General features: G+C 46.1%; 1 protein-coding gene across 1 annotated transcript in view; it reads right to left on the minus strand.

Annotated features, from left to right (window-relative positions):
- Positions 1-3,817: 3,817 nt before the first annotated feature.
- The window catches only part of AK4 (adenylate kinase 4), a 78,978-nt gene continuing 69,030 nt past the window's right edge, over positions 3,818-13,765 (minus strand). The window contains exons 4-6 of the mRNA XM_049774418.1: positions 8,291-8,463; positions 5,182-5,300; positions 3,818-4,420 (exon numbers count right to left, since the gene is read on the minus strand). Coding sequence (XP_049630375.1) covers positions 4,306-4,420; positions 5,182-5,300; positions 8,291-8,463 — 407 coding nt within the window. The 3' untranslated portion in view covers positions 3,818-4,305. The remainder of the gene's footprint in view (positions 4,421-5,181; positions 5,301-8,290; positions 8,464-13,765) is intronic.

Consider the following 13,765-nt stretch of genomic DNA (forward strand, 5'->3'; position numbering starts at 1 on the left):
AGTTGGGGGTGTGTGATTTATTCTGAACTCAAAAAAGAAAGTGGAGCTAGTTCCCAGGGTGAAGGCTTATATGAGCCCTAAGGATGGAGGCTTGGTGGGGCTGGGGGGTGTGTGTCAAGATGCCCTCAGGAGTATAGCACACAGACAAAAAGCAGAAACAGGCTGTCCTATCCTTCCCCACAAAGGAGCCTATTTCAGCTTCTAATGTACTTTGGCTTTTTTATTTTAGAGGGCACACTCAGTGGTTTCGGGATTTATTCCTGGATCTATATTCAGAGATCATTCCTGGTGGGATGCAGAAGACCAAACACAGTGCCAGAGATGAAATTTGGACCAATTGCGTGCAAGGCAAGTACCCTGCCTCTAGACTATTGCTTGGCCCCATCTTTCATTTTATTTGCTCGATCTTTCACTTGCAAGTGATCCTATGGTGGATGATGGTCAAAGAACCAGATTCTCTGCCAGTAGCTTCCTTCCCTCCAGCAAAGGGCAAGAAAGGAAGCCTCCCTGATTCTGCTATGCAGGAGGCAACTCAGGAATCAAAACAAGGGGCCTGAGCAATAGCACAGCAGTAGGGCATTTGCCTTGCAACTGGCCAACCTGGGACAGACCCAGGTTTGATTCCCAGCATCTCACATGGTCCCTCAAGCCTGCTAGAGGTGATTTCTGAGCACAAAGCCAGGAGTAACCTCTTGAGCACTGCCACGTGTGGTGTGTGTGCCCCCCCTGCCGCCCCAAAAACAAAGAAAAAGAAATCAAAACAAAATACAGCAGGCCTGGCTCAGGGTCATCAGGGATAGTACAGGAAGTTTACAACAAGATTAACTTAGGCAGTAGGATCAGAAAAATGTTGGTGTGAGCGTAGGAGTCTCAGCTATCCTGAATGTGTGAGAATGCCTGTCCGTGTATATGTATTCATGTATGTATCTGTGTGTTGTCACTAGCAGCCTGGGCAAGCTGGTTCATGTCTCTGGGCCTTTGTTTATATACCCACTGGATCATAGAATCTTTTTTTTTTTTTGGAGGGGGGTCACATCCAGCAGCGCTCAGGGGTTACTCCTGGCTCTACGCTCAGAAATTGCTCCTGGCAGGCTCGGGGGACCATATGGGGGACCGGGATTTGAACCACCAACCTTCTGCATGCAAGGCAAATGTGCTACCTTCATGCTATCTATCCGGCCTTTGGATCACGCAATCTTGAAGCAGTGAGATATTTGCATGTGCCCTATATCTGCAAGATTGTTCACTTGACTGCCAATCAATAACATCTATGTTATCATGGCATTATATTCAAGAGTATATTAAACATAGCTATCTTCAGATCTAAGCAAGATGCTTGTTAGGATAATGGAAAGCATGAAAAACAGAAGGAATTCCCAGTTGACAAAAGTTACATACTATTGAGACCATTTGGGCTGGAGTGATAGTACAGAGTTGGTTTGCATGGGGCCAACTCAGGTTCAATCCCCAGCACTTATATGATTCTTGAATGTAGAGCCAGGAATAACTCCTGAGCAATGCAGGGTGTTCCCCCCCCCCAAAAAAAAGAGGGAAATCATCCAACTGCCCTTATTTTTTGTTGGGGGCAAGGGGCAATACCCAGCAGTGTCCAGGCATTATTCCTTGCTCTATGTTCAGGAGTGACCCTTAGAGGTACTTGGGGACCCTGTGTGGTGCTGATGATTTAAACCAGAGTTGGTGAGGTGCGAGGCAAAAACCATAAACCCTGGACTATCTTTCAAACCCCAACTCCACTGTTTTTTTGCCTAATCTAAGAAAAACAAAAACAAAAAAACAAAACTGTGATGTGTAAAAGGAAAAATCAAGAGGAAAAAAAAAGCCCCTTTAATTTTACTTAGTCTATCAAAGTTTTTACAGATCATTGGAGGAAAAGCTAGAGTGCTGTTTAAAGAAACTGGAAGATGATTTTTATTTATTTATTTATTTATTTATTTATTATTACTTTTTTTCCTTTTTAGTTTTTGGGTCACAACCGGCAGCACTCAGGGGTTACTCCTGGCTCTACGCTCAGAAATCACACACGGGGCAGGCACGGGGGACCATATGGGATGCCAGGATTTGGACCACCATTCATTCTGGAATGGCTGCGTGCAGGGCAAACGCCCTTCCTCTGTGTTATCTCTCCAGCCTGAAAGTCAATCTTTTAGATTAAATTGGAATTTACCCTCTTCAAAGGCCACAACAAAGTTGTTTAGTTTAGGGTCAAATGTGATGCTCCACTGTGAGCTAACTGCCTAAATTGTAGGGGAGTCTGAGAGCTACAGCCTGGGTATGTTTCACTGGTAGACAGGGGCCAGAAGGGATGGTAAAAGGAAATAGGCCTGGATCAGGAATCAAGTCAGCCCACATGGTCCACTGGCCAGAAAATCCAAAAGAAACAAAAGAGTACGGGCCAAAGTGATAGCACAGTGGAGGAGCATTTGCCTTGAACGTAGCCGACTAAGGATGGACCTGGGTTCAATTCCTGATATCCCATATGGTCCCCTGAGCCTGTCAGGAGCAATTCTTGAGTGCAGAGCCAGGAGTAATCCCTGAGAATTGCCAGGTATGACCCAAAACCAAAATGAAAGAAAAAAGGAGTAAATCCAGTATATTTCAACACCATAGTGCTCAGACCAGCTTATAAGTGTCTTCCAGAAACAGAGAAGGGAGAACCCCCCACTCCCACTTCCTCCTGGACAACCATGATGCATTAAGGGGACATGTTTGTTTTTAAGGCAATGGGAATGAATTTCATTGTCCTTCCAACCTGGGGAAGAAAAATCACACATGGTGACCACCAAGACTACAAGCAGTGTCTAGACTGGACTGGTATATAGTAGGACACAGTAAGGAATGGCCACATAATGTGATTGAGTTATGGAGACTTAATAACCGCTCAAGAGAAAGTATCTTAGGAACAGAAAAAACGAAGTTTTTAGGGGAGTGGAGCAATAGCACAGCAGTAGGGCATTTGCTTGCACACAGCCTAACCACGACAGACCTAGTTTGATCCCTGGCATCCCATATGGTCCCCCTAGCCAGGAGTGATTTCTGAGTGCAGAGCCAGGAGTAGCCCCTGAGCATCACTGGGTGTGGTTCAAAGAGCAATAGGACAGAGAGTAGGGCATTTCCTTGTATGGGGTCGAACTAGGATCAATTTCCAGCAATCCCATAAGATCACTCAAGCCTGCCAGGAGTAATTTCTAAGTGCAGAGCCAGAAGTAACCTGGAAGTACTGCTGGGTGTGGAGGGAGAGTGCCACAGATGTGTTGATTTGGAGACATCAGGAAATTCTTGGAATCTGTGGTGGGCGGTGGGTGGTGAGGGAGGAAGGGAGGGAGGGAGAGAAAAAGGAAGGGAGGAAGGAGGTAGGGAAGAAGAAAGAGAGGGAGGGAGAGAAGTGGAGGGAGGGAGGAAAAATTTCATACGATTTTAGATGTCAGACTCGCACAAGGCCCAGGGTCTGTCCTTGGAGCTCACAGGAGAAAAGCAACCAGCAATATGATTTAGCAGCACTTTGCACATACATTTTTTTCTGCCCTGAGTAAAACTCAAAACAAAATCGCTCTAATTTTGTAATTGTGTGTGTGTGTGTGTGTGTGTGTGTGTGTGAGAGAGAGAGAGGGGGGGGGGGAAAGAGAGAGGGAGACAGAGGGAGAGAGGGAGGGAGAGAGAGACACTTGGGGCCCAATGACTGCTGTATCCTTTAGCACTCAGCTCCATTCACCAAGAGCTACTAACCATGAATAGTCACTGGATGGAGAATCAGCAGAGGGAAAAGGGAAGATATTGTTAAATGAAGAGAAACAGAACATCCACAGAACGATTCTATTGAGCAAATACAGAAAAGTTAGTGACACTTTTAACAGAAAAAAAAAAAAAAAAAAAAGAACCAGGAATTGGGCCACTCTCGGTCAGAGAAGTTCATTATAGCTAGGAGGGCACAGACTATGGAAACTGACAAGACCTGGGCTCAGGCTCACTGAGGCTGCACTCAAGCCAACATCGGGGGATGAGGGGGACCAGAGATCACCCCTATTATCTTGCTCAGGAAGGAGCAGCAGGCAAGAGGGAACAGAAGTCTCCCAGCCTACAGTGCAGCCAGGCTGGGTGCTCGAAGATGCATCACAGCCCCAGCCGTTGAGTCTTCTAAAGTCAGAGAAGAGCCTCTTCATCAGCTCTTTCCACTCCTTGTTTTCAGTTCAGTTCACCTTTTAACCAAGAAAAGATGCCACAAGCAAGCAGCTGGGGTGTCCCGTGGGGATGGAGCACGCTGACACCTTCCTGGACCCCCCAGCTGACTCAGTGCGCTTCCTTGGACTGAACAGGTGTGAGCTTGTTGGAGAAAAGCGTGTAGACGTAAGGCCAGATTTTGTTCGTCTCCGTTCCAGAAAACTGGTGCAGCACTCCTCGACTCCTGAAAAACAAAGTTCCTCCAATCAAGTCCAAAGTTTCCCCCTTTTTCTTTTGGTTTTGGGTTTTTTTTTTTGAGGGTCATACCCAGTGGCACTCAGGGGTTATTCCTGGCTTTGCACTCAGAAATCACTCCTGGCGGGCATGAGGGGGCATATGAGATGCTGGGGATAGAACCAGGGTCCATCCTGGGTAGGCCACATGCAAGATAAACACCCTACTGGCTGTGTTATCACTTTGGCCCCTAATCTAGAGAAGTAGTACAGTGGATAGGGTATTTGCCTTGCAAGTAGTTCTATACCCAGCATCCCTTATGGTCTCCCAAGTCTACTAAGAATGATTCCTGAGGGCAGAGCCAGGAATAACTTCTGAGCATCACCAGGTGTAGCCCCAAAACAAAATCCCACACCAATGTCTCTGTCTCTGTCTCTCTGTCTCTGTCTCTCTCTCTGTCTCTCTCTCTGTCTCTCTCTCTCTCTCTCTCTCTCTCTCTCTCTCTCACACACACACACACACACACACACACACATACACAAACATAAAGGCACATGCATGCCTGGTCACAGTTCAAAAGGCTAAAGCATTCCTTACTACCAGAATCCCTAGCTGAATCCAAGGTACCATATGGCCCCCAGGACATGTCCGGAAACAGCTCACAGCACCACCAGATGTGGGACACCCTCAGCCCTTGCAAATAAAACAAACAATGACAGTGAACACATAATGGCAGACACCCCAGCCCGGCCCCAACCTCCCATTACTCACTTGTATAGTTCCATGACTGGCTTCGCCACATCCTTGTACTGTCTGAGCCGAGCAGCAACTGCTTCAGGTTTGTCATCCTCTTGCTGGACCAGTGGCTCACCAGTGATGTCATCAATGCCCTGCAATACATGGAAATCAAGGCAACAGTTGGGCCACAGTTGGATCATCAGAACTTCCCACCGCAAAATGCTGCATTTATCTTTGCTTCCTCCACTTTGCCTGAATCAGGCCTGAGTCACAGCAGTAATAAGGAAACAGCGACAAAAGAAGAAATTTGGGGACCAAAGCAGGTAAGGCACTAGAGACTTACCTATCTGGCCTATCCAGAGTCTATCCCCAGCATCCCATATCCCGCCAAGAGTAATCTCTGATGAGGGCTGGAAGGACCGACTCACAATATGAAGCTTACCACAAAGAGTGGTGAGTGCAGTTAGAGAAATATCTATCTGCACTGACAACTATTATGACAATGGTAGTGAATGAGAAAAATAGAATGTCTATCTCGAATACAGGCAGGGGTTGGGGAGGAGGGAGATGGAGGGCATTGGTAATGGGAATGTTTCACTGGTGAAGGGGGTGTTCCTTTTTATAACTGAAACCCAACTACAAACATATTTATAATCATGGTGCTTAAATAAAAATATTATTTAAAAAACGAGTAATCTCTGAGTATAGAACTAGAGTAAGCCCTGAGCACTGCCAGATGTGGCCCCAAAATATAGCAAGTAACAGTAACACAGGGCTCTGTCTTTTGGGGGAGAGGGGAAAGTCTGGCACTGTTTAGGGATTACTCTGGGCTTTGCATTCAGCAATCACTCCTAGAAAGGCTCAGGGGACCATTGCTTCCAGAAAACCAGAAATATGAGGCCAGAGTGATAGCACACTGGTAAGACATTTATTTGCCTTGCTTGCAGATGACTAAGGTTTGATCCCTGGCATCCCATATGGTCCCAGTGCCTGCCAGGAGTGATTCCTAAGCACAGAGCCAGGAGTAATACCTGAGCACCACCAGGTGTGGCAAAAAAAATGAAAGGAAGGAAGGAAGGAAGGAAGGAAGGAAGGAAGGAAGGAAGGAAGGAAGGAAGGAAGGAAGGAAGGAAGGAAGGAAGGAAGGAAGGAAGGAAGGAAGGAAAGAAGGAAAGAAGGAAGGAAGGAAGGAAGGAAAGAAAGAAAGAAAGAAAGAAAGAAAGAAAGAAAGAAAGAAAGAAAGAAAGAAAGAAAGAAAGAAAGAAAGAAAGAAAGAAAGAAAGAAAGAAAGAAAGAAAAGAAGAGAGCAAGAAAAGAAAGCAGAAAGGAAGGAAAGAAAGAAAGAAAGAGAGAAAGGAAGAAAGAAAGAAAGGAAGAAAGGAAGGAAGGTAGAGAAAGAAAGAAAGAAAGAAAGAAAGAAAGAAAAAAGAAAGAAAGAAAGAAAGAGAAAGAAAAGAAAGAGAAGAAAGAGAGCAGAAAGAAAGAAAAAAGAAAGAAAGAAAGGAAGGAAGGAAGGAAGAGAAAGAAAGAAAGAAAGAAAGAAAGAAAGAAAGAAAGAAAGAAAGAAAGAAAGAAAGAAAGAAAGAAAGAAAGAAAGAAAGAAAGAAAGAAAGAGAGAGAAAGAAAGAAAGAGAGAGGAAGAAAGAGAGAGGAAGAAAGGAAGAAAGGAAGAAAGAAAGAAAGAAAGAAAGAAAGGAAGGAAGGAAGGAAGGAAGGGAAAGAAAGAAAGAAAGAAAGAAAGAAAGAAAGAAAGAAAGAGGAATAAAGGAAGAAAGAAAGAAAGAAAGAAAGAAAGAAAGAAAGAAAGAAAGAAAGAAAGAAAGAAAGAAAGAAAGAAAGAAAGAAAGAAAGGAAGGAAGGAAGGAAGGAAGGAAGGAGAGAGAGAGAGAGAGAGAGAGAGAAAGAAAGAAAGAAAGAAAGAAAGAAAGAAAGAAAGAAAGAAAGAAAGAAAGAAAGAGAGAGAAAGAAAGAAAGAGAGAGGAAGAAAGAGAGAGGAAGAAAGGAAGAAAGGAAGAAAGAAAGAAAGAAAGAAAGGAAGGAAGGAAGGAAGGAAGGGAAAGAAAGAAAGAAAGAAAGAAAGAAAGAAAGAAAGAAAGAAAGAAAGAAAGAAAGAAAGAAAGAAAGAAAGAAAGAAAGAAAGAAAGAGGAATAAAGGAAGAAAGAAAGAAAGAAAGAAAGAAAGAAAGAAAGAAAGAAAGAAAGAAAGAAAGAAAGAAAGAAAGAAAGAAAGAAAGAAAGAAAGAAAGAAAGGAAGGAAGGAAGGAAGGAAGGAAGGAAGGAGAGAGAGAGAGAGAGAAAGAAAGAAAGAAAGAAAGAAAGAAAGAAAGAAAGAAAGAAAGAAAGAAAGAAAGAAAGAAAGAAAGAAAGAAAGAAAGAAAAAGAAAGAAAGAAAAAGAAAGAAAGCAGAAACATGATGGAACCACATCACCCATGTCCCTAGAGAGTATATTTATGTGGTTGGGTGGGAGAAGGACCCAGACAAGCACTTAGTTTGGCTTTCAGTTTCTTTTATGGGGGGCACATAAGTGATGCTTTCAGGCTACTACTCCTGGAGAACTGCTCCTAAATCCCTACCAGCAATACTGAGGGGGGTGGGGTCATGGGGATGAAGAGAGTCATTAAGCATGGGGGACTGGACCTGGACTGGACCTCCCTAGTGCAAAGTTTCTGCACTATACCTCCAAGTGTCCCGTCAGCCCTCAAATAGCGCCTTTGCTGCTATTGTGGAAGCAGCAATGTACCTACAGGTATTCTTTGTCAAGTGACTCCCGCCCCCCAATAATAGATGCTACCATTTGCAGTCCTGACTATTTGCTAATGTGTGAGAAATTTTATGCTCTTTGGTCTTTCTGAACAATTTCTCTCTCTGTTTATTTTTAACTTTTGGGTCACACCCAGTGGCACTCAGGGGTTACTTCTGACTCTGCACTCAGAAATTGCTCCTGGCTGGCTCTCGGGGGACCTTATGGGATGCCAGGATTTGAACCACCATCCAACCTGGGTTGGCTGAGTGCAAGGCAAACCACTGTGCTATCTCTCTGGCCTCTCTTAACAGTCTCTTAACATCTTGCACCCCTTTTCCCATGAAAATGCTCTCGCCTCTGCCTTGCCAAGTGGTGTGTGTGTGTGTGTTCCATCTTACATGCACATGAGGTGGATTGAAGTCCAGGTTGTAGACTCTTCCACTAGGAGGGTGAACCCAGCGTCGACTAAGTCGGTCTTTGAGCGTTTCGAATGGGATGTTCAGGGTGACCACGAGGTCCACTTCGCAGATCTTATCCAGGGTTTCCGCCTGAACTAATGTCCTTGGAAAACCTAAATGCAAAACAAAAAAATAAAATAAAATAAAAACAGTTAGAAGCAGCAGGACATCTCCCAAGTCCAATTTTCTATGACAGAGTAAATATATATTCCATGCAGAACATGACATACATCAAAAATCCCTGGGGTCTGAGAGATAGCAGAGTGGTAGGGTGTTTGCCTTGCATGCAGCTGACCCAGGAGGAATCCAGTTAGATTCCCAGCATCCCATAGGGTTCCCCAGCCTGCCAGGGGCAATTTCTGACTGCAGAGCCCAACAACTGAGCACTGCTGAGTGTGGCCCAACAATCAATCAATCAATAAAGTTAAAAATAAATAAATTCTGGGGCCAGAGTGGTGGCGCAAGTGGTAAGGCATCTGCCTTGCATGTGCTAACCTAGGAGGAACCACGGTTCGATCCCCCTGCATTCCATATGGTCCCCCAAGCCAGGAGCGATTTCTGAGTGCATAGCCAGGAGTAACCCCTGACTGTCACCAGGTGTGGCTCAAACCCCCCCAAATGAATTTCTATCAAAGGGCTAGAACAATAGCACAGCAGGTAGCACACTTGCCTTGCATGCAGCCAACCCAGGTTCAATTTCTGGTATCTCATGTGGTCCCCTGTGCTCACCAAGAGTGATTCCTGAGCTCAGTCAGTGAGCACAGGGAGTATGGATGGTCATGAAGCAAATAATAATAATAAACAGACAAATGTTAAGTGTAAAGGGGCAATTAGGGCCCTTCATCCACAAAGCTGTTAGCACCCTAGATCTTCATCCCCCACCCACCCCACACAAGAATCTCTATGGGGCCAGAGTGATAGCACAGTGAGTAGGGCATTTGCCTTGTATGCGGCTGATCTAGGTTTGATCCCCAGCATCCCACATGATCCCCTGAGCCTTTAAGGAGCAATTTTTTAGTGCAGAATCAGAAGTAACCTCTGAGCCCCACCAGGTGTGGTCCAAAAACAAAACCAAAATAATTTCTATCTACTTCAGTTCTATCTACTTCAAGTTTAAGTGAAGACTTTGCACAGAAAGTTCAGGTTTGGGGCCAGAGCAATAGCACAGTGCTAGGATGTTTGCCTTGCAGCCAACCCAGGACAGACATGAGTTTGATTCCAGCATCCCATATAATCCCTCAAGCCTTCCAGGAGCCATTTCTGAGTGCAGAGCCAGTAGTAACCCTTAGAGCAGTCGGGTGTGGTCCAAAACTCCCCAAAAAAGAAAAGGAGATGGAAGGGAGGAAGGAAGGAAGGAAGGAAGGAAGGAAGGAAGGAAGGAAGGAAAGAAGGAAGGAAGGATGGATGGAAGGAAGGAAGGAAGGAAGGAAGGAAGGAAGGAAGGGAGGGAGGGAGGGAGGGAGGGAGGGAGGGAGGGAGGGAGGAAGAAAGGAAGGAAGGAAGGAAGGAAGGAAGGGAGGGAGGGAGGGAGGGAGGGAGGAAGGAAGGGAGAGAGGGAAGGAGGAAGGGAGGGAAAGAAGAAAGGAAGGAAGAAAGGAAAGAAGGAAGGGAGAAGGGAGAAGGGAGGGAGGGAGGGAAGGAGGAAGGGAAAGAAGAAAGGAAGGAGGGAAGGAAGGAAGGAAGGAAGGAAGGAAGGAAGGAAAGAAGGAAGGAAGGAAGGAAGGAAGAAAGGAAGAAAGGAAGAAAGAAAGAAAGAAAGAAAGAAAGAAAGAAAGAAAGAAAGAAAGAAAGAAAGAAAGAAAGAAAGAAAGAAAGAAAGAAAGAAAGAAAGAAAGAAAGAAAGAAAGAAAGAAAGAAAGAAAGAAAGAAAGGGAAAAAAGAAGAAAGCTAGCCCAGGTTTAATTCCCAGTACTGCAGGGTCCCCCAAGCATTTCAAGAGAAACTTATCCCTCCTCCCCCCCCCAATTTCAACCAGCAGAGCTGGGAGTATACTCTGAACATCATTTTCACCAAATGACTTTGAGAGGTAGGGGCAGGCAGAGGTTAGGGGCTCACACCGAGTAGTGCTCAGGGGACTATACAGTGTGCCCAAAATCAAACCAGGCTCAGCCACATGCAAGGCAAGTGTCCTTCCCTCTCTACTATAGCTCTAGCTCATGAAATGCTTTGGGTTATTACAAACACTCTTAGTCGGGACCTTTTCTCTGCCTCCTGCTCCATCACCAGAACTCACTGTAAATCAGTGGGGGGGGGGGGTGAAAAGGTGAACTTGGGGAGCAGGCCTGGGAGAGCTGCTAAGTCTAATATTCTCCCTGAGTCTGTCTTCCCTATACCACACACTGCCAAGAGGTGAGATTCAGGGCAGGGGTTTTAGACAAGTCTCAACATCCTTGTTCTTCGGTGGCATGCAGGCTGGCACATGCTGTGGTAGATTTCCAGCCAAGAGGAAGGTTATTTTCTGTAGCAGAATTCCAGTGGAGGTTAGTTTGCTTTTCTGCCCCCCACCCAGTATAGCTGGAATCAGAAGTACCCAGGAGCCAGAGAGATTAATACCGACAGTTAAAGTGCTTGCTTTGCATGCATTCAACCTGGATCCTAGACCATCTCATCTCATCCCATCCCATCTCATCTTATTCCATCCCATCCCATCCCATCCCATCCCATCCCATCCCATCCCATCCCATCCCATCCCATCCCATCCCATCCCATCCCATCCCATCCCATATGGTCTTCAGAGCACAGCTGGGAATGATTCCTGAATGCAAGGCCAGGACCACCCAAGTACCATTAGGTGAGGTCCAGAAAAAAAAAAAGAAGCCTGACCTGACCCTATTTACAGACTTTATTTTTGGGGGGTGGGGTGGGAGCCATTTTCCATAGCTTCCAAACTAGCCTTTCCTAAAGACCAGATAGAACTTAACAGAGCTTAGGGCCATAGCTATGGATAGTGCAGTGGGTAGGGTGTTTGCCTTGCACATGGTTGACCCCAGTTCGATCCCTGGTATCTCATAGGGTCCCCTGAGCCTGTCAGGAGTGATTTCTGAGTGCAGAGCCAGGTATAACCCCTGAGCACTGCTAGGTGTGCCCCTCCGTCCCAAAAAGAGAACTTGAGAGACTGCTATTAGAGCCCTTACTTTTCAAGATAAGTGGTTATAAACTGTCTGTGTACATAATTTCTTTTTTATTTAAACAAATTTATTACATACATGATTGTGTTTGGGTACATAATTCCTGCAAAGATGAGTACCCACAGATGGAAAATGAAAGCCACACTTTTATTGGCCAGTGTGCAGATAATTTTAGCACTCACAATTCAGGCAAGAGACTCCAGCCTCCTGTTCAGTTATTACTACCTTTAGAAAATAACTAAAATAATAATTCTGCCAACACACAAACTTGAATCTTCCCAACATGCTTGGCCTTAGAATATTAGCAAGTTCATGATTGCTTCCCAACTCTTCTGAACTCTGGGGCCCTCTAGAGAAATGAGTGGGAAGTGCAATGAGGAACAAAACCAGCTCAATTCTGAGCATGGATTCCCATACTGGGTGTATCACTGGGAACCTCATGTTGTTTGCAGTTGGGTTATTTTGTTTTGTTTTGTTTTGTTTTGCTGCTATATCCAGTGGTGCTCAGGTTTACTCCTGGCTCTCGGAAGGCTCAAGGGATCCTCTGGGATGCCTGGGATCAAACCCAGGTCAGTGGAGTGCAAGGCAAGAGCCTTATCAACTGTACTTCATCACACCCATCCCCTGGTTGCTTTATTCTGGTGGCTAAGAGGTCTCCCACTCTCGAAACAGCTGGAAAAACCACAGTCACTACAGAGGCAGGAAATGAAAGCAGAGTTCCAGTCAAAGAGGTTGAGACAACATTCTATGGGTTAGAAGTAACTGGAAGATCATTCCAGAATGTTGAGGTTTTCCATGCCTGGACAGCCCTTGCATGATGCATGGGATTCAAGGCATAAACACAGAAAATGAAGAATTGCAGAGGAGAGGGATTGGGATAAAAATGAGGGTGGGAGCAGTGGCACAAGGAGTGGGGCGTTTGCCTTGCGAGCACTAACCTAGGATGGACCATGGTTCAAACCCCCAGCGTCCCATATGGTCCCCCAAGCCAGGAGCGATTTTTGAGCGCATAGCCAGGAGTAACCCCTGAGTGTCACAGGGTGTGGCCCAAAAACAGAGAGAGAGAGAGAGAGAGAGAGAGAGAGAGAGAGAGAGAGAGAGAGAGAGAGAGAGAGAATCCCATATGGTCCTCCAAGCCTACCAGGAGCGATTTCTTTTTTGGGGGGGGTTTGGGGGGGTCACACCTGGCAGTGCTCAGGGGTTATTTCTGGCAGGCACGGGGGACCATATGGGATGCAGGGATTCAAACCGATGACCTCCTGCATGAAAGGCAAACGCCTTACCCAGGAGTGATTTCTGAGCACAGAGCCAGGAGTAACCCCTGAGCGCCACTGGGTGTGACCCCAAAAAAACCAACAGCAACGAAGAAAGAGTTGGGGCTGGAGTATGCACAGTGGTAGGGCAAGTGTCTTGCACAAAGGTGGTTTGATTCCCTAATACCACCTATGGTTCCCTTGAACACCACCAGGAATGATGCATGAGCCCAACCATTTATGACCCCCCCCCAAAAGGTGGGCACAGTGTTTCTTTTGCAGCACCTGCCCAAAGACCCAAGTCTCTCTCCTGGCTATGGAGAGACAGGGAGGGAGGTGGGGATCACTGATCATTGAGACCAGATGTGCAGCCTGAGTTTGTCAACAGGTGGCAGCAGGGCGAGTTTTTCCACTGAGCCAGAAGCGCGTCTCTGCCTTTATTTCTATTCACCATGATTCTAGAAACACGATGCTGAGCAACCAACCAGCAGGACACCCACAAACAGAATCCCAGAAAAGCTGTGGGGAAAAGGAGGCTCCAATGGCTGCAAAGAGAAGGGTTCTGCCCTGAGCCCTAGCATGCCCAATAAAGCCACTACCCCTGGCACTCTTCCTTAGGGGTTCTCGCTAGCATCTGCCAATACCTACTAAAGAATCCCATTCTAGGGACCTCAGATCCTGCTTTGGTGCTAACCAAAACACCCACGGGTTATTTGTCAGAACCCCCAGCAGAAGTGACTCTATTTCCAAGTGCGCCACTGTTCTCCTGTAAGCCTTGGCACCTGCTCTGCTCGGCCATGCCAAGATCTTGGCAGGGGCAGGAGGAAGTACCTGCCATGAGCAGAGTCTGCAGAGGGGAAGGCACCAGGTATTCAATCTTTCTCTGGGGAGCCTTTGACATTCCAGAACCCCTTTCTGCATCCTCCACCAGCTTCTAGGCAGAGGAGGCTCCAGCAGGGTCCTCCAGACAATATAAGGTTCCTTCTTACAATTTGGGGCCCACTGGTTTCTCTTACCTCCAGCCTCAAACTCTT

This window comes from Suncus etruscus, chromosome 6 (assembly GCF_024139225.1).
Source record: "Suncus etruscus isolate mSunEtr1 chromosome 6, mSunEtr1.pri.cur, whole genome shotgun sequence".
Lineage (NCBI taxonomy): Eukaryota > Metazoa > Chordata > Mammalia > Eulipotyphla > Soricidae > Suncus > Suncus etruscus.